The 27,265-nt window shown below is 39.1% G+C and overlaps 1 protein-coding gene across 3 annotated transcripts in view; it reads right to left on the bottom strand.

Annotated features, from left to right (window-relative positions):
• Positions 1–8,300: 8,300 nt before the first annotated feature.
• The window catches only part of LOC115218139, a 67,438-nt gene continuing 48,473 nt past the window's right edge, over positions 8,301–27,265 (bottom strand). For 2 of the 3 annotated variants that reach the window (XM_029787938.2, XM_029787937.2), the window contains exons 6-11: positions 26,838–26,981; positions 25,370–25,621; positions 23,658–23,840; positions 15,061–15,177; positions 11,370–11,484; positions 8,301–9,533 (exon numbers count right to left, since the gene is read on the bottom strand). In XM_029787938.2, coding sequence (XP_029643798.1) covers positions 9,464–9,533; positions 11,370–11,484; positions 15,061–15,177; positions 23,658–23,840; positions 25,370–25,621; positions 26,838–26,981 — 881 coding nt within the window. In that variant the 3' untranslated portion in view covers positions 8,301–9,463. The remainder of the gene's footprint in view (positions 9,534–11,369; positions 11,485–15,060; positions 15,178–23,657; positions 23,841–25,369; positions 25,622–26,837; positions 26,982–27,265) is intronic. The other variant, XM_036508037.1, reaches the window with a different exon arrangement.

Here is a 27,265-nt window from a genome sequence, read left to right as displayed (position 1 = left end):
ATATAAAACAACCGCATTATTTATGGGAAGACCTACTACATGCAGTCAGATATATGTTCTTTTTCGGATATATGATCCACTGATGATCTTGATGATGATGTTGACAATGCTGCTGCTGATGATGATGACGATGATATATAATATGGCTGTATGGTAAGTAGCTTGCTTACCAACCACATGGTTCTGGGTTCAGTCCCACTGCATCGTACCTTGAGCAAGTGTCTTCTACTATAGCCTCAGGCCGACCAAAGCCTTGTGAGTGGATTTGGTAGAGGGAAACTGAAAGAGGCCCGTCGTATATATGTGTATATATATATATATATATATATATATATATATGTGTGTGTGTGTGTGTGTGTGTATGTATTATGTATGTATGTGTATCTGTTTGTATGTCTGTGTTTGTCCCCGCAACATCGCTTGACAACTGATGCCGGTGTGTTTACGTACCTGTAACTTAGCGGTTCGGCAAAAGAGGCCGATAGAATAAGTACTAGACTTCCAAAGAATAAGTCCTGGGGTCGATTTGCTCGACTAAAGCTGGTGCTCCAACATGGCCACAGTCAAATTGCTGAAACAAATAAAAAAGTAAAAGAGTATATCATCATCATCAGTCACAAATCCACACATTATAGAGGCACACACACATGTACACATCCATACACGTCAAAGTCACTAGCCTCTATCCACACACATACACTTACACATTCTCATTTACACACACACGCACGCACACCTTCGTTTTGGGATCACCAATACTTTATTATCTCCCCTTCTTTCTACCTCCCCTGTCAAACCTTTTTTCCTCCAACCAGTTACCATGCTTGACTTAAATCCACAAGTTTTTTTATTCTCTCTCTGTTTATTTTCTCTTATTCCTTTCTGTTGAAGAGCTTAGTCTCGAAACGTAAAAGACTTTCTCACTTTTCCAAGCGTCAAGCTAATACACCTAATTGTTGTTCGAACACCTGTCTTCGTCTTTTGTTTTTCTGTAAATTTCAACTATATATATATAATTAAGATTCCTTTGAATAAGGTACTTAAAATTGAGGCACCTTACTATGGTGGTATAATCCGCACACCTAAAAGATATTAATTGAATACTGAATATCAGGACTCCATGCAGGGGTGTTTGTACCTGATATTCCTGCTTTGTGTGCAAACAACACAATCCTGCTAAGTGAAGATATCTGCCCTTGGTAACTCAGACATGAACTTTTCATAAAGGTACTTTCTATAGTATTTCCGGAGTGCAGATTCCAGGTTAAGTGAATAAAATATAAAGAAGTAACACAGATGGCGTAGAAGTGGCTGTGTGGTAAGTAGCTTGCTAACGAACCACATGGTTCCGGGTTCAGTCCCACTGTGTGGCACCTTGGGTAAGTGTCTTCTACTATAGCCTCGGGCCGACCAAAGCCTTGTGAGTGGATTTGGTAGACGGAAACTGAAAGAAGCCCGTCGTATATATGTATATATATATATATTTATAAAATTAATTAAGGGTAGAAATTGATATTAGTCAATTAAAACCAGTGGTCTAGCATATTAAAAAGAATCCGAAGATTAAAATATTTTTACATACAAATTAAGGACTGAACACGAAAAGTGGACTGTCAACATGCTAGATATAGACGTCAAATCGCCATTCTCCACAAAGAGTATGTTCTCAAATAAGACTCAGCGATTTGACGTCTATATCTAGCATGTTGACTGTCCACTTTTCGTGTTCAGTCATTAATTTGTATATATGTATGTATGTATGTGTGTGTGTATGCTTGTGTCTCTGTTTGTCCCCCCAACATCGCTTGACAACCGATGGTAGTATGTTTACATCCCCGTAACTTAGCGGTTTGGCAAAAGAGACCGCTAGAATAAGTACTAGGCCTACAAAGAATAAATCCTGGGGTCGATTTGCTCGACTAAAGGCAGTGCTCCAGCATGGCCGCGGTCAAATGACTGAAACAAGTAAAAGAGTAAAGAGATGTATAGGTGTCAATTCAAAATGGTCGTTTCAAGCGAGTCCCTTAATCGATTAATGAAAACATAACATTATTTGAAAGAAACCTTTCTCATCAGATGAACACATAGATTTCAAACAAAAAGGACATAACCGTATCTTTCATATATTCACATAAATAATGGAACTCAAGATATTTATATTGTTTCTTTTGTCATATCTGTGGCAGACTGAGTTTAGAAAATAATGCATACCCTCTCCTATAACCTAGAGAGTAGCAGAAGAAATTGTGGTTATCAGGGGGCAGGGAATGTGGTGACATAGTTACTTATATTTAAAAGATTTTATTTAGAAAGTAGTCTTCAACTATTTAGAATTAAATCTATTGGGTGTTGTCAACTTTATTCTTGTTAATAGTGATATATCAATTGATGTCAGGCAAACTGCTAGACTCTCAAAGTACTGGAACAATATGTGTAGCTTTATCTACACAAAATTGTTAGGTCATAGGGTTAGTAGTAAGGGAATGCCTGATGGGGTGGGAATGCTACTAGGAAGAAACGATAGATAGAGATGGCTAATATTTACTTCATTTATCACATTAAGGAGGAATATAATGAAAAATTAAAAGAATAAGTAACACAAACATTAGAGGTGGAATTTAGAATCAAAGGATGAGGGAAGTAGTTGATTATGTCTCAGCAAACTCACACCATTAACGCGAGAAAATTTAAATCAATGTTTGGAAGAAGGAAAGAAATTAAATTTAAAACCTAATAATGGGATGCTTTAATATATAAGAAAAATATATTAAGACGTTTCTTAAACATATTGTAAGAATGTATAACGGAATTAAATTATCATATGAATAAAAATTCACATTATATTTTAAACAGGAAAAAGAACTATTCCTTTCGTTACAGATGGATGAATATAAGATATCTTTGAAAATAGTATCTAATATATAGGGTAATTGAGATAGCGGTATGCTAAGTGCATTCGAATACAGACAGCATTTAAACCAATTTGGGCATGAAAACACTTAGTGACTATATAGCATGATATAATAAAATAAGAATTCCCAATCCTGTATATTATATAAAAAAAGACCATATAAATTGTCAAAAAAGTTTTTTTATATAAATTATAAACACTAAAAAAGTATATAAAGGATATATAAACATCAAAAGTAAAATAGGAAAAAATATAAAATTTTTTCACAAAATAAAATATAATTTGTAATTACAAATATAAAATGCGAGGGACGTTCAATAAGTAATGCCCCTGACCCACTTGCAGTTGTTTGATCTAGCTGAAATTTTGCATGTGCTAATATTGATATCTCTATAGATTAAGTGGCAAATTACAGCTCTGAACAAATAGTGGTCTCTGATTTACAGGTGTTTGAACTGAGTCAAGTGTGAAATGGAGCCTGTTGAATGACGAGCGGTTATCCGGTTTTTGTATTTGAAAGGACGCACACCACGGGAAACTTTTGATGAAATGAAAGTAACTTATGGTGATGATGCCTCATCATATGACCTTGTAAAACACTGGCATTGTGAATTCAAACATGGTCGGAACTCTGTGGAAACATCCCAGATCTGGTCGCCTCCTTTCTGCCATTGATGAGGCATCTGTCCGTCAAGTTGAGGCTGCCATTTTGGAAGATCGACGCATAACTATCATTCATGACCATTTGCATATGCAAAAGGTGTCTGCCAGATGGATTCCCAGGTTGCTCGCACCTTTCCAGAAGCAAGAATGTGTCGAGTGCTTGAAGATGAATTTGGAGATGTGCCAAGAAGATGAGCCAAAATTTTTCAAAAGTCTGATTACACAGGATAAAACCTGGGTCCATCACTATGATCCAGAGACCAAAGCCCAGTCAATGCAGTGAAAGCACCGTGACTCACTTCCTCCAAAGAAGGCAAGGGTGCAGCCCTCCGCTGGCAAGGTCATGCTCACGGTCTTCTGGGACCAGGACGGAGTAGTGATGACAGATTTCCTGGCAAAGGGTACCACAATTACAGGAGCCTATTATGCTTCACTTTTGAGGAAATTAAGAGAAGCTATCAAAATCAAGAGGCGGGGCAAGATCAGCAAAGGCATCCTCCTCCTGCAGGACAACGCTCCGGTCCACAACTCGCGTGTCGCCAGATCAGAAGCACAGGCGTGCGGCTATGAACTCCTCCCCCATCCCCCCTACTCTCCTGACCTTGCACCCTCTGATTTTCACCTCTTCCCAGCCATGAAGTTGTTTTTGAAAGGAAAGCGTTTCCCAGATGATGCAGCCTTGATTTCTGAAGTCACGTCGTGGTTGGAGGACCAAGCTGGGGTCTTCTACAAAAACAGTCTCCAGAGCTGCATTAAACGATGGGAGAAATGTGTAACTCTGGGTGGTTCCTATGTAGAAAGAGACTAAAAACTGTGCCAAGTTTCGTTGCTCTACTGCTATGGGAAGTGGGTCAGGGGCATTACTTATTGAACACCCCTCGTATATTATATTCTACAGTAAGCTTTATGAAAAGAAATTATAAACCACCAAGCCCTTTATAGGCTGTAGAAGCTATACACATGTATAAGAGAGTATATATCATAAATACATCAACATTAATATAGAATATTAAAATTTCATTTTATAATAAATGTTATAAAATATTTTTTACAGAATGATATAAAAGGTATAAAAGAGATATAAATAAGGAAACAGAATTATAAATTCTATAAAATAAAATAAAATGAAATAATGATAATTTTATAAATTATATTGGTATATCGAAAAGAATTCCTAGACTTGTTATTATCATTAATAGAATATAAAATAAAATATATGTAGTAAATAATAGATAGTAAATAAATTTACTTTTCCAAATGGGTTTATAACATTTTTCTAAAATACATCAAAGACATGATCTAAGTAGAATAATAATAGATTTTAGGGGATATCCTTTACGCTTAGGGGAGGTGTAAAATTTAGTAATTTATTGCAAAATTTATGTTATACAACGAGGGAAGTGATTCCCAATACCGAAGGGGTAAATATATAATACAATTATTGAAATTTTATAGACCAAAGGGGTTAAGGGTTATTAGAAAGCATTATTGAATAAATTTCAAGATAATTGAGAGTAGGCTATGAATGATATGATACCCTGTATAACTCCTACTACCAAAGTGCAGTATGGCATACTTATTATTATCTGCTTCTAAAGTATTTAAATGTACGGGCAGCCCTATGAACACATAACACTCTAAGATCTAATTTATTATTAATTAGGCTTTGTGTATCTCTATATTTAAATATTTTATATATCTCCATGCAACATAGTTCACATCCATATTGGCCATTTATGTATGGCTGAGCTCCGTGGACTATATCCCACCTTGGCTGAATTTAATATTATTATCTTTGAGTTCCCAAATTTTCGTAGATAATGACGTTCTGTTGGCCTTATGCCTAAGTCTGAAGGATAAAAATGGTTATTCAAGCGTTTTTCATATTTACAGAGCATCCGATATAAATGAAGTTATTAGTTTCAGTCACTCCTGTACATTTATATTTTATATTAACCCACATCCAAACTTAAAGGGTACCCCCTAAAATGTGTTATTATTCTACCTAGATCAGTGTCTTTGATATATTTTAGAAAGATGTTATAAACCCATTTGCAAAAGTATTTTTATTTACTATTTACTATTTATTATTTATTACATATGCTTTATTTCATATTGTATTGATAATAATAACAAATCTAGGAATTTTTTTCGATATACCAATATAATTCATAAAATAATGATTATTTTATTTTATTTTATTTATTATTCTATATCCTTATTTATATTTCTTTTATACTTTTTATAGTCTGTAAAAAATATTTTATAAAATTTTTTATAAAATAAAATTTTTTATAAAATAAAATTTTTATACGTTATATTATTAAATTTTGATGTATTTATGATATATACCCTCTTATACATGTATATAGCTTCTATAGCCTATAAAGGGCTTGACGGTTTGTAATTCCTTTTCATAAAACTTACAGTATAATATAATAATAGTATATTTTATATTTGTAATTTGACATATTTTATTTTGGGAAAAAATTTTATACATTTTTTCATATTTTACTTTTGATGTTTATATATCCTTTTTATACGTTTTTAGTGTTTATAATTTATAAAAAACTTTTTTGACAATTTATAAGGTCAATTTTTAATATGAACTCGAAGGCGTCATCGAAAATGATAATGCAATGATCCTATGGGATTTTATGATTCAGTGCGACCATGAGAATAGGAAACCAGACATAGTGTTAATTGAGAAAGAAAGCAAACAATTCTGGATCTTGATATAGCATAATCAGCTGACAACAAGATATGCGATAAGGAAGAAAGAAAAGCCAATAGATATGACAGGTTAGCTCAGGAGGTTAAGCGGTTGTGGTCGCTGAAAAAGTGGTAGTAATACCAATGATTGTTGGAGCCCTGGGAACAATGAGTTAAAATCTTGAGAAGTACATGGAACAAATAGGGACTGCAATAAGGATGGAGCACTTGCAGAAAACAACACTGCTTGGAACCGTTGGAATACTCCGGATGGTGCTCAAAAATAAGGGGTGTTACTTTAGCTGACTGATAGTGAACATCTGACACCGTAGTACATCTTCAGAGTTAGAAGCTGTGTAAGGAGAATAAAATGACAACAACAACAACAACAGCAACAACAACAACAATAACAATAATACTAATACTACTACTACTACTACTAATAATCATAATAATAATCCTTTCTACTATAGGCACAAGCCCTGAAATTTTGGGCAACTGTCTACTCGATTACATCGACACTAATCCTCAACTTGTACTTACAAGTTGGTACGAACATATTCCCGGGCTAGTTGTGTTCAATAAAATATAACTTATTTACCAAAAGTCTAAGATCATCTTCGCAATAGTCACCTTGTGTAGCAATACACTGGTCCCAGTGTTCCTGCTGCCACTTTTGGAATCCGGCCTGGAAGTCGTTTTCCGTAAGCAAGTCGAGGACACTTCTGCACTTCGCTCTTGATCTCGACAACGATGTTGAAACGGCGACCTTTGAACTGCATTTTTATCTTGGGGAAGAGATGGAAGTCCGCAGATGCTAAATTTGGTGAATAGGGCGTGTGCGGAAGCGATGCCATGTTGTTTTTGGCGAGAAACTCACAAGTGAGGAGAGCAGGAGTGTTAGATGATAGGGTGCATTGCCGCCGTGAAGAATCCAGTTCTTCGAGCTCCCCAGATCTGGTCGCTTTTGCCGAATATCCGCAATCAAATGCTTCAAAACGTGACAATAGAACTTCTGGTTGATGATCTGGCCCCGAGGGACGAATTCTCAAATCACAAAAGCAGGTATGTCAAAAAACACGATGAGCATACTGTTGAGCTGCGTGCCTCCTTTGTTCGTGGAAGAGATTTTCCATTGTGGCAACTGTTGCTTCGTGTCAGGGTCGTAGACTCAACTCTCGCCACCGGTGAGGACGTTCTAAGCTTATTGCAAAATTTCATATTGGTTCTTTGTTCCAATTTCCTGTCCATGACGAAAATCGCAGACTGCAACATACATGTGATCATAAAAACACAAATTTCACCAACTTGCGAAGTAAACAGTAATGTCACTCAGCACACTGCCTCATGAAGGTCACTGCTAGCTCCCACTGTGCACACGACCGTGTGCTGCCATCTGTTGGTGCGCCATAGAACTAGCCTTATCACACTAGGCTTACCACACAAGATGAAACATGAGTCCATCACTCTGATCCTGAGATTAAAGTCCAGTCGAAGCAATGGAAGCATGATAACTCAACCCCTCCAAAGGAGGCTCGTATCCAACCCTCAGCAGTCAAGGTGATATACAGTCTTTTGGGACCAGTGCGGAGTAGTGATGAATCTTTTGATACCAGCGCCTATTTTATTCCCCTCAAAAGAACGAAAGGCAAAGTCGATCTCGATGGAATTTTCGTACATTTCTCTTGAATGAATATGATTATTAGTAACCGCCTGCTTCAAAATGTTACGAAGGTACTTATTGGCGAGACAGCAAAATCATAACGCTTTTTGCAGACTGCCGATGAATCAGTTCCTCCATGCGCTGTAAAAGAAAACTTGCACAGTTCATAGGAATAAAACAATAATTGCCGACATGGTGCCAACTTGACACAAGGATAGTTATAATGGAAATTGATGAAACAATTCTAAACAATATAATAAAAAGAATTTGTCAACTCCATACTTCGATGATTTTTATTGAACACGCGAGTGCGCGCGAATTGTATAAAAGGCAAAGTCGACTTCAGCGAAATTTGAACACAGAACGTGAAGACGAAATGCTGCTAAGCATTTCGCCCTGCGTACTAACGATTCTACCAGCTCGCCGCTCCAAAACAATGATAATTAATAAAAACAAAAATATAATTATAAATTCCATTGGAATAACAGGAAAGATGGATAGACAAGTTGATGAATATAAATATTCGGGGAGAACAATAATAGAAGATATGAGATCACAGAAACAAAGTAAAATGGCAGATTGTATTATCTATAATGTCTTTACCTAAATTTAGAGCCTGTTTGGTAGGTAAATTGAGAAAAATTATAATAACAACAAATAAATTAAGGGTTTCCTTTTCAAGAGTAATAGTAATTTCAACGGCTCTGTATATATTTGAGTCCGTGTCGTGGTTGTGAGATGCTGAAAACGAGAGAAAGATCATGGCCTTAGGATTAGTATGTGACAGAAAGACGTGTCACTTTGTATACACTATATCAAACTAACGACAGTGTTAATAAAGAGTTTGTTGAGAAGACTGCGAACCACAAAACTCGTCTGTTGAATGGTCATGGGATGACTGTTTCTGGTGGCGACAAACTTGAGAATAGTGTCAAATTCAAAGTTATATATGAGGAGTGTTCATTAAAGATTTCCCCTGATCCACTTCAGGTCATTGCGGGAAACGAAAGTTGTATAGGTATAATCATACATGTACCTTCATGTTATATTGTAAATTGCAGCTTTCCATTAGTATTTTTTTTTTGTCTTTTACGGCTGCTGAAGTGCACTTAGGTGTTATAATGGAGGCAGTTGAATGTAGATCGGCGATCAGGTTTTTATACTTGAAAGGGCGTACGCCAAAAGAGACTTTTGATGAGCTGAAAGAAGTTTATGGTGACAAGGAACCATCATACGACGTCGTCAAGCACTGGCGTCGCCAGTTCAAGTGTGGTTAGACATCGGTGGAGAAATCATGTCCTTATCAAGACAAGTTTCAAAGAATAAATAGTATAGTTACAGCTGCTATATATTATACTGACAATGAGAGTCTTACCACACTCAATATAAATAATACTGAATATTCTACTAAAATGTTACAGATGTGTACTAAAAATGTCTGATAATTTATATGGAGAAACAAAAATGTCCATCATTTTTCACCTGAAGAGGGCGGAGGAAATGTTATGTATCTTCTATTTTACCAACTTCATTTCAAGATCTTTGTTATCGTTCACATCAACTGGCTGCTTTTGTCTTCTTTTCCTTTTGGTATAGAAATAAAACAAAGGACATTAGAAGGTGAAAATGTGGGGTTTTTTTTTTGGGGGGGGGGTGTATATTGATTTTAAAAAATTTCAATTTCGTAATATAGATTTGTTTCTAAGGTAATTCAATAACAGGCTGGTCTAGTACTTTCACCACTTAGATTCATATGGCTCACGCGTCATTTCGACTTTCGTCACTCTAGTAGCGTCACCCCCACCCACACACTGATCCCACATTAACTGCTTCCCCCCGTCATTTCTTCCGACAACGATGCACCACATCCTGGAATCTACTGCCTGCTTATGTCTTTCCTTCTGGTGCTCATCTGTCACAATTTAAACAGCACAATTACGACATCAGGCTCCCCAGATTCTATCCCTTTCTCCATTTTCAGTTAGTGAAAATACAAAAAACATAACGAGTTATTTACTGATGATGTTATTGTTACTTAACCCTTGGTCATCCCCGATCTAACAGAACTATAACAGCTCTAATGATCCTGTATTTTAAATTATACATAACAGGTGCCTAGGGCTGTATACTATCAAATGTATTCTGACTCCTTTTAAGATGGTTGGGTGGGATTTTAGAAATGTGATTGATTTTTCTAACAGGTTGAGTTTTCCTTTGTTGTCTCATTGGTTCTTGTTTAGAAGAACTAGTTGATATTTCCTCCCAGAACAATGAAGTGTCCAGTTATGATATTGGTTTCAAATTTTGGCACAAGGCTAGCAAGTTGGGGAAGAGGTTAAGTCAATTACATCGACCCCAGTGTTCAATTGGTGCTTTTTTTATCGACCCCTAAAGGATGAAAGGCAAAGTCAACCTCAGTGGAATTTGAACTCAGAATGTAAAGAAAGACGAAATGCCGGGGGGGTCCCGGATTTGTTGCCTGTGCACCGGTAGTCTGTCCCTCACAGCTTTGATATTATTGACTGTTATGAACATTTAAACTTGTCAACATTGAACCTTTTAAAGATATTTTTCTAATTCATAATTCTAAATTTTTACCGTTGATAAACAAAAAAATATTATTGAAACTAGTTTGGTATATATGTAAATTAATTTAATACAGTTCTATATTTAAGAGATAAGGAATTATGTAAATTATTTACATTATTTACATTTGACAGATATTTGACCTCATCTTATTTGTTGTTATCACAACATTTCGGCTGATATGCCATCCAGCCTTCATCAGGTGTTTTGGGGAAATTTCGAACCTGGGTTCTCATTCCTAAGGTATTTTTCGATGTTGTTGTTGTTGTTATTATTATTATTATTATTATTATTATTATTATTATTATTCAGATCACTGCCTGGAATCGAACTCGGAATGTTGGGCTATATACCCGTTGACATATGGTAGTGGCTATATACCCGTGGACATATGGTAGTGGTGAATAATAATAATAATAATAATAACAACAACAACAACAACAGCAACAGCAACAACAACAACAACAATAATAATAATAATAATAATAATAATAACAATAATAATAACAATAATAATAACATCGAAAAATACCTTAGGAATGAGAACCCAGGTTCGAAATTTCCCCAAAACACCTGATGAAGACTGGAGGGTATATCAGCCGAAACGTTGTGTTAACAACAAACAAGATGAGGACAAATATCCGTCAAATGTAAATAATGTAAATTAATTTATTTTAAACAATTACAAGTTTTTCAAATTTAGGTACATTTTCAACAAAATGTATTGCTATGGAAATACACCCCTCTTTTGTATATATATAAAGTGAGAGAGAGAGAAAGAGATTTTACGTGATGTGAGGTACAGGTACACATTTACAAATACTTCCTACTTACATCCACAGCCTCAAAATGACTGCCACAACAACAACAACAGCAGTAAAGGCGACACCACAGCCAACGATAGCGTCGATATTAAGTTTTCTTTCCGATGGCATGCCAGTTGTGGATTCTGTAATAAAGAAATGTGGAAGCGTAAAAGTAGTAGTAGTAGTAGTAGTAGTAGTAGTAGTAGTAGTAGTAGTAGTAGTAGTAGTAGTAGTAGCAGCAGCAGCAGTACTACTAGTAGTAAAATCATGTCTCATAGCAGAGCAGGATATCTAGCAAAAATAACCACAGATGTTGATTCTCTCAGAGGTGCCATCCATGTGAAGATCAACGATCAACAGTTGAGCAGGGTTGGACATATTTAATGAAGTGAGCATCAAGACTCTGATTAGAAATACTAATGTGGTGATGAGAAGAGAAGATTAGATCAATGAATATTGTTATTACAATGTAAATAGTTACAGCAAGTAAGAGAGATAACTCAGGATTGTTTCGGACGTATTTACTTAATAACTGTTGGTTTTCGTGCAGATGCAGGTAGTACAACCATAGAATAGCTGGAACTGCATCCCAAAGACTTGCCTTTCTCTTTAGGTTCAGAAGATGTTTCAACCCCAATCGCTACTGATATTCTACAAGGCTCAAGTAAGGGCCACGATGGAAAACTGCTCCTACACCTCACACAAGGCAGCTGCTACTCACACACAGACATTCTGAGCCGCAGCCTCTAATCTACAGGCCCATTCTCTTCTCTCTCTTTTCTATCACTACTATAATGACTTCTACTCTTTTACTCTTTTACTTGTTTCAGTCATTTGACTGCGGCCATGCTGGAGCACCGCCTTTAGTCGAGCAAATCGACCCCGGGACTTATTCTTTGTAAGCCTAGTACTTATTCTATCGGTCTTTTTTGCCGAACCGCTAAGTGACGGGACATAAACACACCAGCATCGGTTGTCAAGCAATGCTAGGGGGACAAACACAGACACACAAACATACACACACATATATACACATATATACGACGGGCTTCTTTCAGTTTCTGTCTACCAAATCCACTCACAAGGCTTTGGTCGGCCCGAAGCTATAGTGGGAGACACTTGCCCAAGATGCCACGCAGTGGGACTGAACCTGGAACCATGTGGTTGGTAAGCAAGCTACTTACCACACGGCCACTCCTGCGCCTCTATTCCTCATAGTTAATTGGTTTCTTCCACCACTCAGGCACGCCTGACCCACTTGTTTTGCACCCTTAATCACTGTTGGTGCATCAACCCCCACTATGTCCAGTCCTATTCCCCAAGAATCTCCCCCGTCCTTTTGAATCCCAGTAATCTCCCCCGTACTGTTCAAGTTTTTCTTGCAGGTGTTGAGCAACAACAGAATATAAACGCTATCAAGTTTGATCCCAGAGAACCTGCAAAGACCGTGGACATGAGACAGCATTGCAGTGCCGTACACTAACATCCTGGATCGCACCAGAGAAGGGCCACTTGACTAACTGGAATTTAATCACTAATAAATACACTCCTCCAGCCTATGACCCACAGTTGCATAGTCTATAATGGATTCAGGACTTCCATACTAGGATCAACGCTCAGCCGGTAAGTTATGCCTAAAAGAGGCATTCCACATATTAAAGCACAACTCCTCAATATTACTATATAAGTATAGAGAAGCCCTAGGTACATGCAACCACCGCTTTTTTCATACTTTCAAATTTTGCCACGAATCTATATACAACCTAAATCCCCACACAATACATATACCGAATACCCTTTAGATAATCTCCAACAACCTTATTTGATTTTCCAATGTCTTAATTTTTAAACTTTTTAATTTTTAGTTTTAATTTTTTTGTTTAATAACACGTATATAAACATATATGTATGTGCATGTGTGTATATATATATATATATATATAATATATATATATATATATATATGTGTGTGTGTGTGTGTGTGTGTGTGTGTGTTGTGTGTGTGTGTGTGTGTGTGTGTATGTAGAAATATGTACTTACATATAAGACCAAAAGGGTACGGGCGTCGCTATATATATGTATATGTAAAAAATACAAACTGGGACAAGAACGCAAAACATTTAGAAGACGATACAAAAAACACGGACGGGACATTCGAAGCCTTCAATCTTCAGTCAAGAACCGGATCATCCTCGCAATTTCGGCTGATTAATCTTGATATTGCTCCGATCTGGCCAGCCCCAAAGGAAAATCTAAGCCAAGCGCATTAGATTCCTTGGATGAAAGCCTCGAATGTATACAAAACAAGGACGGAAAAACGGACAATGTTACACGAAAAGAATACAAAAATACGTAAAAACAATAATGATAATAATAATAACAAAAATAGGACGTCACAGACAGGCGTCTTTTCGACAGGACGAGTAAACTTTGAGCTGGCGTGTTAGAAAAATGCCTTAGGGCTGAGAGAGAAAAAATGTGTCTTGCCGCGACGACTGCTAACCACGACAGGCCAGCGTCTCGTCCGTGTTTTTTGTATCGTCTTCTAAATGTTTTGCGTTCTTGTCCCAATCTGTATTTTTTACATATACATATGTATGTATGTATATACGTGTGTGTGTATACATGTATATATGTGGGTGTGTATATATGTGTCTATATGCATACATGTATGCGTTTGGGTGTAGATACATAAGCATACAGTCCGATATAATAGTGCATGTAGACATTTATATGCACATATCTCTACTTACATATCTTTCCCCCTTCTGATTCATCAGCCCCCCCCCCCCGCCCCACTATCACTTTAGCGAGTACAATAAATATATACGTCTATTTTCAGAAGCTTGACCATCATATCTTCATATTCTTCCCTTTTTTGAGGTTTACTACTCACTTTAATACATCCACCCGTACCATTTTCTTTTCCTATCCTTCCACCTTGGTGCCTTTCAAACATATCGCACCATATAAAGGGAAATTCCGCCGTAGTTGACTTTGCTTTTCATCCTTTCGGGGTTGATAAAGTACCAGTTGAGCACTGGTGTCGATCTAATCGACCTATCCCTTTCATGAAATTGCTGGCCTTGCTCTAAACCTTGAAAGCAACGTATACACACACACACACACACACACACACACTCACACACATACATACATACATACATACATACACACACATATATATATGCGCACACACGCACGCACGAGCACGCACACACACACATTCACACACACACATACTAGCTGGTTAATTTTCATAATTTTGCAGACTTTCGGGACAGCCCGCCCACATAATTTGGATTTTCTCCGTTGTGACGAGGTTTTTTCAAATCGTTTTTCACCACACCTTGATGTGGGGAATCTTTCTATGAAAAATTTATTATCATTATTATTATTATTATTATTATTATTATATTATTATTATTATTATTAGTAGTAGTAGTAGTAGTAGTAGTAGTAGTAGTAGTAGTAGTAGTAGTAGTAGTAGTAGTAGTAGTAACAGCAGCAGCAGTAGTAGTAGGATAAATGACCTCTGAGATCATGTCTTGAACAGATTATTCAAGATCAGATATGTTCATAGATCAGGTATGTTCAGGGTTTTTGCACTGATAAATCACACAACGCTGTTGTATAATAGGTGATGGCCTAGGGCTAAACAGTAGTAGCAGCAGCAATGACAACAACAACAACAACGACAAGTTAACTAAATATATTACCTGGAAATGTTTTTGAAATAGTCCTCCGAGATCGATTTAGGGTGCCAAGCATATATTCACCAGAAAATTGATCATATTGATGCTGACAAAGCGGCCCGTAAACACCTTCACGGCATTCTGTAGAATAAAATGATATATTGATGTACAAAGATGAACTGTTGACGACGGATTGGTTGAAAACTGGCAGCGTCTCATAGGAAGGATATTACTCACCCAACCACCCTCAATTCTCTGACCTTTGTTTCTTTATTGACATTCTTGTACCTTAAGGATACGCCCTAACACTTCATCTCTACAACTCTTCCTCTTTTCCCTTTGCCTGGTATCTTGGGCAAGTGTTTTGTACTATAACCTAGGGCCTACCAAAGCCTTGTGAGTGGATTTGGTAAACGGAAACTGAAAGAAACCCATCATATATATATATATATATATATATATATATATATATATATATATATAAAGTGAGAATTTATTTTAAAAAAACAAACAAAAGACGATGACGAGTGTGTAAACAAGAAACAGATGTATTAGTTTAACGCTCGGGAAGTGAGAAAGTCTTTTTCGTTTTGAGCCTACGCTCTTCCACAAAAAAGAAACACAGAAATAAACAGGGAGAGAAATTAGAAAAAGGTATAGTGGCTAGCGATCTATCATAGTGAATGCCGGACAAAGGGGTCACACAGGAGAGCTAGGGAGAAGGGGAGATAATAAAGTAGTAGTGATCCCAAAACGAAGGTGCGCGTGCGTGTGTGAGAGCGTGTATGAACTTGTGGAAGGGTGCTGGTGACATTGACGTGTCCTTGTGTGCATGTGTAGGTGTGTGGATAATGGTGTAGGTGCTGGGAAGTGGTTAGTGCTAGTGTGCGGGTAGGTGTGATGTGGTGTGGTGTGGTATGGTGGTGTGTGGTGTGGTGGTGTGTGGTCTGGTGGTGTTGGAGTGTGGGGGAGGCGAGAGTGGGGGAAGCAAAGGTGGGGGTCTAAGGGATGGGGTGGAGGTACGATGGGATGTATAGGGATAGTGAGGTTAGAATGTGTAGGGGTGGGGTAACGAGGGAGGAGTGATGATGAAGGGATAGGATGGAAGGGAGAAGGTAGGTAGGACTGAAGAGAGGAATTAGGTGCCAGAACAAGAGAGGAGAGGTGAGTGGGAAGAAGAAGGTGTGAGATGAAAAGAGGTGAGAGGAGGAGAGTTAGATGAAAAGGGAAGGCGGGATGAGCCCGTGTGACGCAAAAGAGCGAAGAGAGATTAATCCCTGCTCACGGCGAAGACGTGAGTCCGGATGGTCCCTGTGCAAGGACAATCCGAACACAGACAGGTGTTATAAAGAGTGACCGTTAAAGCAGAAATGGTGCGGGACCGGAGTGTCGTTTCCGAGTCGGATGTCTCGGAGATGTTCCGCGAACCGGTTAGCCAAGCGGCGTCCCGTTTGACTGATGTATAGAGAAGAACAGAGAGAACAGGAGATGCAGTAGATGACGTTGCTAGAAGTGCAGGTGAAGGATTTGGTGATATGATAGGGTCGATGATGGGTGCCGGTGAGGAGGGTGGTGTTGGAGATGTTAGGTCAAATGCGGCAGCGTGGGCGGAAGCAGAGGAGCGAGCTGGGTTGGGAGGTTGAGTTAGGGAAGCGGCTGTGGACCAGAAGGTCTCGTAGGTTGTGGGCTAGTTTGAAGGAGGGGTCGGTTAGGGAAGATGTGCGAAGTGGAGGCATCGGACTGGAGGTAGGGTGATGGCGGGGTAGGTGAGGGAAACGGGAGACGGGTGACGGAGGGGTGGGTGCGGGGGGAGAGAGCATATGCATGGTCCACGGAACGTGTTCTGGCAAGGGCGGTGTGGATAGTAGTGATGGGATATCCACGTAGGATGAAGTGGCGAGCCATGAGTTGAGACTGAGTCTCAAAGTCATGGTTGTCACTGCAGAGTCTGCGTAGACGGAGGAATTGGGAATAGGGGATGGAGATCTTGATGTGTTTAGGGGGGATGAGGAGAATTTGAGGTATGAGTGTGAGTCTGTGTGTTTGTAAAAATCACCTGCGAACGAGAAGCAGTTAAGTGATAGGAAAAGTTCGGCCAGACGAAGGAGTGTGGATGTGTCCGGTTGGGGGTTGGGTCGAAGGTCAAGGAAATGTTGGAGTGCACACAGCCCCTCGTGGTGAGGGATTCCCGTGTATATTAGACTCTTGATGTCAAGAATGAAGAGAAGTTTAGAGGAGCCAGGAGGGAAGGAAAAAGAGTTGAACAAACGAAGAGCATGGCTGGTGTCATGGATGTGAGATGGGAGGGAAGCCACTAGGGACGCAAGGACACGGTCAAGATATCTGGAGATGAGTTCGGTGGGACAGTTGCAGTCGGAGACGATGGAGCGACCAGGGTTGTTAGATTTGTGGATTTTGCAGTGGAAGTGCGAGGGGTGCGGACAATGAGGTTAGAGGCGGTGAGGAGGAGATGAGGTCATGGATAGAGAAGAACACAGTCTGTTGGTAGCTGGGCGTGGGGTTGGAGGGCAGAGGGCATTAGAAGGAGGTCACTTGAAGTTGGCGGAGAGCTTCCGCCTTGTAGAGGTCCGTGCACCACACTACCACAGCTCCACCTTTGTCGACCGGTTTTATGATGATGTCTGTGCGGCGTCGGAGACATTGAAGAGCCAAGAGTTCAGATGGAGAGATGTTCAGATGTCAGGGACGCTTGGAAAATTCAAGCCGGTCCACAGCACGCTGGCAGGCGCCCGCAAAAAGATCGACTGCTTGGAACTGGCCAGGTGCTGGCGTCCACTGGGATGGTCGGCAGCCCAGGTCGGTGAAGCAGTCCTCCTCATTAGGTGCAGGTGAAGTGTCGCGGAAAAGCGCACACAACTTAACGCGGCGCACAAAGCTGTGGATATCGACACGATCCGAATTTGATTGCTGGATGGAGTGAGGAGGATGAATAGCATATAGAACATCTTTTACTATGAGCGCTGTTTAGAAAAGTTTATATTTTCGAAGTTATTTCGTGTTAAAATTGTAGTATTTGGGTAATTTCAACCAATCAATGACGTCTATTGAGCTGAATAAAGTTACTACTTTTGTTTGTCAATAACAACTTCCAGCGGTGTATATTTCATTCGTCAGTGTTATTTATGACATATTTCATCCCAGTTACGTTCGCATGAAAAACGAGTGTATCTGAAGTACGTTTTTCTTCATGACACCACCATAATCGTTCATGCATTTCTACTGCTTTTAGGTTTTTTCCTGTTTTACAGCTACTATTTTCGGAAAGACTTTCTCCAACCCCCCCCCTCCATACACACACACACATTTTCTCGCAAATTATTGCTTTTTGCCAAAAGCGCAGCTTTTCGGATACAGAGATTCCGGAAAATTGCCAAAAATCGGAATTTTGAAATTTCCCTCCTTACTCATCCCCCTCCAATTTCTTCATTTTTCACTTTTTCCGTAACTCTAACCCTAAAACCCAACCCTAACATTAAAACCCTAACCTAACCCTAACCCTAAAACCCTAAAGCTAAAACCAGTACAAACGCACGAACGATGTCATAAATAACAGCGACTAACGAAATATACACCACCAATAGTTGTTGACAAACAACAGCAGTAATTTTATTCAGCTGAATACACGTCATTGATTGGTTGAAATTACCGAAATACGACAACTTTAACACGAAAGAACTTTGATAATAGAAACTTTTCTTAACAACGCTAAGAGTAAAAGATGTTCTATATAACACATTCTACCGGTATACGAAAGTGTTTAGTTAAAGAAAATTAATTAATCGAGCTACCCATGAAAAGGAAAAGATCCGGTGTTTCTCTAAGTGAAGTGATTCGTCGCTGAGTAAACTTGAATGTTAGAATGGTTAAGGTAGCAAGTTGGGAAAGTCGTTAAAGCGATGATAAAACATTCCTAGAGGTAGTCTTCAAGGCTGCCTGCGTTCTAAATTCAAGTGTCGACGAGGTCAACGTTTCATTGGTTGTTTCCGGAGTTGAAAAAATACCAGACTGGTACTGAATTCCCCCACACCCCACCCCAATTCTCTCTCACCTCTATCTCCCTTCCCCTCTAGTCAGTCTTTCCTCGATGTTATATTTTTCATTCTCTTTCTTTCTTTTTTTTTGTCTGTACAAGACTTCGCGGCAGTCGACTGTAAGGAGTGGCCATGGGAACGCGAATGGGCCCCAACTATGCGAACCTGTTCGTTGGCTATGTTGAGGCCCAAATATTCTTTAATTTCACTGGTCCCACTCCTGAACTATATGGTCGTTACATTGACGACATTATCGTGCCACCTCACTCACTCTCCCGTGAACATCTAGATTCCTTCTCTCTTTCGTCCAATCTTTCCATCCAGCCCTCCACTTCACTTCCACTATCTCCAACACCTCTGTCTCCTTCCTCGACATTTCGGTTAGCATTCTTCACTCCACTCTTACCACCTCCATTCACTACAAACACACACGACTCACACTCATACCTCAACTTCTCTTCCTCCCACCCAGAACACACCAAGCTTTCTCCCCTATTCCAATTCCCTCCTCCGTCTACGTAGGCTCTGTAGTGACGACCATGACTTTGAGACTCAGTCTCAACGTATGGCTCACCACTTCACCCTACGTGGATACCCCCTCACCACTATCCACACCTCTTCCCTAACCGACCCCTCCCCTCTTTCAAACGAGCCCACAACCTTCGAGACCTTTTGGTCCATAGCTCCTTCCCTGACCCTACCTCCCAACCCGGCTCGTTCTCCTGCTCCCGCCCACGTTGCCGCACTTGCCCTTACCTCTCCAACACCACCCTCCTCACTAGCACCCATCATCGACCCTATCCCATCATCCACTCCTTTACCTGCACCTCCAGCAATATTATCTATTGCGTCTCTTGCTCTCTCTGCCATTCCTTGTACATCGGACAAACGGGACGCCGCTGGCTGACCGGTTCGCGGAACCCTTCGTGACATCCACCTTGCGAACGACACCCCGGTCTCTCGCCATTTCCGCTCCAACGGTCACTCCTTGCAACACCTATCTTGTTTCGGTTGTCCCTTACACAGAGGCCATCCGGATTCCCGTTTGCCCGTAACAGGAATTAATCTTCTCTCTTCGCTCTTATACGCCATTTGGTCTCGACTCTCCCCCCCTCCTCATCTAACCCCCCTCTCCCCCCCTCCTCACCTACCTTCCCCCCGACCCCTACTTCTTCAGACCTTCATCCTTTCATCACCCTACTCCCCTTCCTTCTTCTTCCCTCTTTCTCCCTCCCTCCTTCCCTCTTCCCCTTCCCTCTGCTCCCTCACTCCCCTTCTCTCTCTCCCCCTCTCCCTCTTTCCTCCTTCCTCCTCCTCCCCTCCTCCTCTCCTTCCTTCTCCCCTCCTCTCTCTCCCCCTCTCCCCCCTTTCCTCCCCCTCCTTTCCTCCCCCTCTTCTCCCTCTCCAAACTACACCACACGCCTTTACACATCACATCATATATGATGTGCCATACTAATACATACACCACTAATACATACTAATACATACTAATACATACTAATACATACACCAACCGTAAAACATACACACGTCCAGACCTCTCATACGCACACTAATACTCTCTCATACACACACACAACACACACCCTTATACATACTAATACGTACTAATACTACTAATACATACTAATACATACACCAACCCTATACATACACACGTCCAGACCTCTCATACGCACTAATACTCCCTCATACACCACACACACACCACACACACACCCTTATACATACTATACACACACCAACCCTATACATACACACGTCCAGACCTTCATACGCACTAATACTCTCTCATACACACACACACACACACCCTTATGTTGGAGCTGGTCACTCAACCCTATTATCAACCCTATTATCTCCCCTTATTTCGCTCTCGCGTCTCATGTTTGATCTTTGACCTCTGGCCGAAATCAGATCGCCATGTTGGTTCGTTAGTTACTGCACGCATTTTTTTCTCTCCTTCTTTCTGTGTTTTTTTCTCTCTGTGTATCTTTCTGTTGAAGAGCGTAGGCTCGAAACGTTAAAGTCTTGTTTTATTTATATTTCCTGAGCGCCATACTAATACAATTGTTTGTTTGTTTTCCACCTGCCTTCGTCTTTTGTCTATTTTCATAAAGCTTCCCGTTATATATATATATATATATATGGTGTGTGTGTGTGTGTGTGTGTGTGTGTGTGAGTGTTGTGTGTGTGTGTGTGTGTGTGTGCGTATGTGTGTGTGTATGTGTGTACACACTTATACACATATGTGCTCATATATTTACACTATATATATGTGTGTGTCTGTGTGTGTATATATATATACATATATATATATAAATAATTACATACATACATACAGACACACTCACAAAACTACACAGTCAGGGATATATATATATGTATACATCTATGTGTGTGTGTGTGTGTGTGTGTGTGTGTGTGTGTGTGTATTTGTGTGTGTGCATGTGTGTGTATGTGTCTCAGGTTTTATGATCGTGCCTCAGCAGTCGCCAGAAGTTGAGAATAACTTTTGTTATATTTCGACGTAACTTGAGAAACTCTCTTATCAAAAGAGTAGTTTAACGTTGTTAATTATGGTAGTGGTGGCGGCGATTATGGTGGTAGAGGTGGTCTTGTGTGCGAGTGCGCGCGTGTGTGTGTGTACTGATGGTTGAAGTGATGTGAATGTGGTTGTGGTAGTGTCGATGGTGACGTCGGCGGGGTGATAATGGTGGTTGTGGTCGAGGTAGTGGTAGGGGTGATGTTGTGTGATAGTGATGGTGGTGTGGTGCCATGCATTATTGGTCGTAGTAATTGTAGAGGGGGTGGCCGTGGTGGTGATGACAACGATGGTTATGTTGCTGTTATTGTTGCAGTTGTATGTAATGGTGGTGTTTGCAACAGAAACACTCAGTAAGCTGTAAAATGAGAGCTAGGATCAGCTGCTGTCTGACTAAGTTTAATATGTAGGTCTATATAACGAAAGAATGGTTCCAAAGCGAAATGACTTACCGAAAATCCTCGAGTATATTCCGACTTTGAGTATAATACGCAGCAGATTTTTAGGGGGCTGTACCTCTGAAAAACCTAAACCTTGTCTATAATACGCACCCCTTCTCTAACTTGAGTCAAGGAGGTCTATATAATGTCCTTGGTTTGTAAAACTGTACACGGTAACGTCCTTTATTATTATTGTATATATAACATAATGCAAACGTGTAGCTTTTTTGTGCATTTTGTTTGCAGAAAATAAAGATATAACAGTAATAACGTTTAATAAATGTTACTGCAAGTTATGGATGATTCTTTTATGACTTCATTGCTTTCAGGTTTAGCTTAAGGTATTTTCGCGACCGACATCACAAAATGCGTCTGAATAAAAATTGCCGGACAGCAAACAGAGCCTCGGACATTGCTTAGAAAATATTTTTCATTTCTAACCTCGTATATAGTACACACAAGGGATTTTGACCTTTAAATTTTGGAGAAAAAATGGGGATTATACTCGAGGATTTACGGTACTTCACATATCACACTCTCTTCCGAACAACCATGGACACGAGACGACTTTATTGTCCAATAAACGTATACTTTAGATCTGATTTAGATTAGCTAATGATCATGATTACTGATATAATCAGATTGTCTTACATGAAACTAATGTTTTAAAAGACATCAGGGAAGAGTAAACTATTTTCGTTGGTGATGAGAGAGTGTGGGGACAGAGGGGATGATGATTTTTATGAGAATGAATCGAAGGCATCATTCTCCTCCTTTGTCTAGGTCGAAGGTATTGTTAGATGATTTGATAGACCCATGATATCATCAACCTACTTTCATAGGTCAATGGTGTATAAAACTCCTTTGATAGATCGAAGATATATCGTGAAGCATATGCATAGATTGGAGATATCGCCAATCGCTTTTTATGGAACATTGTATTCAGTTCTAACTCCATTTGTACCACCACCGCCGCCGCCGACACCACCGCCGCCGCCACCACCGCCGCCGCCACAGAATAACAATGTTATCTCGCTATCTACTAGAAACAGTGCCGAAATATCTCTGAAACACGCTTCTACGCTCTACGAAAAGGACATATTAAATAATCTGATTCTGAATTGCCTGTACACTGGAAAATGATGGGATGGTCACAGCCAGAATGCCTACAGTCATAGGTTTACTTCATCGTAACAAACAACAGCAACAACAACAACAATAACAGCGGTAGCAGCAGCAACAGCAGCAAAGTGGAAATATTTCTGATCGCTCGATCCGCTAGAAATAGTAATCAAACCAATTTGCCCTCCAAATTACATATTCTATAGCATGAAAGAGAAAAAACACGTTGCAATGATACGATTTTGATATACTACCCGTATATCTAAAATCAGGATGCTCATGGTTAGAATGTACTTCATCATAGGACTGGTCTTTGAACTGAGGTTAAACACCAATAGCAACAACACATTCTGTGTGATTCAAAGATATTTATGAAACACAAAACAGTAAAATTGTTGTATGATATATTGTGACGGAAATATAACAATGAAGAAAGAAAACGAACAGAAAGCTACTTACGGATGACTTCTACTTCACACAAGGACAAAGAGGCGTATTCCTTGGCAGTTTTAATACAAACAGTTTCACCAACCAACGGACGTTGACAAGATATATGAAGAATAGTTTCAGTTGATTTGCTTTTGTAGCATAACTGGGAACATGGATTGTTTTTATCCCCGACAAATACATTCAAACTGTAATCTAATGGAAAGAAATAACAAAAGTAGAACCTTATGCGCTTCAAACAAAGATATTTTTGGTGTTTAGAAAGATTAACATGATTTGATTTCAGAAACGTACATTAAGTCCACTGCAGGTTGAGCACAGAAATGAGGTAGAGTGTCGTTTTAAGGTATGGACACTAGGCAGTCGTTAGAGATTGCCATAGGTCAACGGGTCCATTTCAGATCTATGGTTGCTGTGGCTTGTTGTCAATAAATAAATACTAATGGACCCCGTGCATTGATTTTCCCGGGGAAAAATCATTGCTATCAAGATAGCCCTGGTGTGGTATGAAATAACATACTATAAAGCATTAAGTTATGCTATTTTACAACCATGTATGTTAACAATGAATAGTGGTTTACTTTTTTTTAAACAACAAATAGGAATTAAAATCAGCATGTAGGGTTTAAAGGGAGAAGTAAAAATGATCTTTTCACAAAGCAACTATGTCGTGGTGTATTGTGGAAGCAATAGTTGATAGGACAACAGTAAAAGAATGGCGTGGAAGCAGACATAGCAGTTAAGCAGTTCATTTCACCGAATGAAGACAGTGGAAAAGCTCATCAGTGAAGCTCTATTTGCAGATTACTATGATCTGATGGCACACAAGGAAAATCACCGTAGACCATTGTCGACCGCTTTGCAGAAGCGCCAAAGCTCTTTAGACTGACCATCAGCCTTGAGAAAACGGAAGTCGTTGTCAAAGCAGCCCCGAACGAAATTCGTCACCAGCCAAACATCACCATTGATGAAGTCCAGCTGAAGTGTTTTGAGAGATTCAAGGACCCTGGCAGCACAATTTCATGCGATGGATCACTGGACAGCGAAATCTCTTCCAGAATCCACTAGGACAGCCAAGGACTTGGAAGACAGACATACACAAATATATGCATGAATATATGTATTTATTTGTATGCGTGTATGAATGTGTGTGTGTGTGTGTGCGTGTGTATGTTTGTGTGTGTGTGTGTGTGTGTGTGTGTGTGTGTGTGTTGTGTGTGTGTGTGTGTGTGTGTGCGTGCGTGTAGATCGGTGTGGGACCGATATAATGGGTTAGAATATTGAAGGCGGTGCCTCAGCAAAGCCGAAGTCTTATGACGAAAGGAATAAAATAATAAAAGACTTACAAACATAGGAAACATTGATTTCAAATAATGACGCAGCCCCACACATTTTGTGCGGAGTAGTGATGGGGGTGGCGGCGGTAGATTATATTCACAACCTCCACCCGGACTTGACTAAAGCCACCCGGATACTTTGCGCATATTGATTGAATAAATTGACAGTTTTACTCTCGGGTGGTACTGCTACTTAAGGTATACCACATAGCTGTCTGGGTGACAGCACATACTACTATCACCGCCACCACTACCACCACCACTACAACTACTAACACTACCACTACTATTAACACCACAAGCTCCTGCCAATACCACCACCACCACCACATCCACCACTACTAAACAATCTGTGTTTTGCGAGTGGTTAAAAACTTCTCTACTTACGGAAGAAACTGTGAGCGTATATCCTAATCTGGTTTATAGTATAATTCCTGTCCAGTATCACATACCAATAACTTTTGCTGGAACTTTCCTGCGTGCGACTACACGACTTGTGCTGGAAGTTTTGGTTGTATTTGCCATCCACAGCAAAACCTGCTGTGGCCAAATACTTGGAGCTGCAAAGTTTGCGACCATCCATGAATTTAACTTCAAAATCAGACGACTGGAAAGCTGGTTGGCCAAGGGCAATGTTTTCTGAAATATTATATTAAATAATTACTTTAACCTTACAGTTAAAAATTATACGCACTCTTGTGTTTTCAATGTATTTAAACAAAAGCAGAGGATAAACATGTACAGGGGTAGGACAAAATAATGGAAACACCTAGCATCATAGTATCATAATTTTGAAATATCTATAAAACCGTCAAAAGCTTGTTTATTTTAATGTTTCTTTGATTCTTTATTAGTGTTGCTTAATATGTTTTGCTAAAGTTGCAGTTTCTTTTCAGATATCACCAGAAAAAGGTAATTAAAATTTATTAAAATGACAGATCTATCAGACTTTCAAAGAGGTCAAATTGCTGGTGATTGTATGGCAAGCGCTAGCGAAACGAAAACAGATTATTTCTTCGCGTCGGATACATATTTGATCAAGCATACAAATAACCAAAAGTATTTCAGCATTAAACCTCGTGTCTTCTTTTTTTTTTTTTTTTTTTTGATTATCCAAATATCCAGTGTATCCTTCCTTTACCACGAGTAAGTGATTCAAGGAGATTTGGCTATTATTTCTGACTAGCCGAAAGATCACATTGAGTTTCCATCCTGACTAGCAGTTTACTGTAAAAGTAGTTTCCTAAGAATATCCCTCATTCGAAGTTATACTGAAATGTTCAAATGTTCATGTCAATGGCGTAGATTCTCAGATGTGCAGTCATCCATAGAAGAAAAAACAGATTATTTCTTCGCGTCGGATACATATTTGATCAAGCATACAAATAACCAAAAGTATTTCAGCATTAAACCTCGTGTCTTCTTTTTTTTTTCTTTTTTTTTTTGATTATCCAAATATCCAGTGTATCCTTCCTTTACCACGAGTAAGTGATTCAAGGAGATTTGGCTATTATTTCTGACTAGCCGAAAGATCACATTGAGTTTCCATCCTGACTAGCAGTTTACTGTAAAAGTAGTTTCCTAAGAATATCCCTCATTCGAAGTTATACTGAAATGTTCAAATGTTCATGTCAATGGCGTAGATTCTCAGATGTGCAGTCATCCATAGAAGAAAAAAGTGTAGCATGCCTTCACATTTTTTAACAAGTTTATTGTGCATGTGCACTGGTCGCTATGCATTTATCATTACTCAACCATACCTTTCCAACTTTAAAGCATGCACATTAAAGAACTAAATAAATAATCTTAAGTTATAAAAGCAAAGAATTTGGCGAAGTATCATCTTTCGTTTTACCGTAAGTTTGATATTGACACGAAGATCCTGTTCTTCCGGGTTCACAACCTTCTTTACAATGGCCCGTTATTTGGTGACATGTTGTTCCGTTCTTACACCGACATTTATGTGTACAATCAAGACCGAATAATTCTTGTGGACATCCTGAAGAATTTTAATTTGAAAAATATATAAAAACATTTTGGTTATCTTAAAATATTTTCTTAGTGTGTTACAATTTGTAATTTGAAAATATTTTTTGTAAATAAATAAGCATATTATTATTATTATTATTATTATTATTATTATTATTATTATTTTATTATTATTATTATTATTATTATTATTATTATTATTATTATTATTATCATTATTATTATTGAGTGAGAGAGCAGTGCATGTCATCAAAGTGACACTGGGGTAAAATATACGAAGCCCAGTATACCCAT

The sequence above is a fragment of the Octopus sinensis genome, linkage group LG12, assembly GCF_006345805.1.
Source record: "Octopus sinensis linkage group LG12, ASM634580v1, whole genome shotgun sequence".
NCBI classification, from domain to species: domain Eukaryota; kingdom Metazoa; phylum Mollusca; class Cephalopoda; order Octopoda; family Octopodidae; genus Octopus; species Octopus sinensis.
Note: the sequence above shows the minus strand (reverse complement) of the source record. Positions and strands in the feature narration are given on the sequence as shown.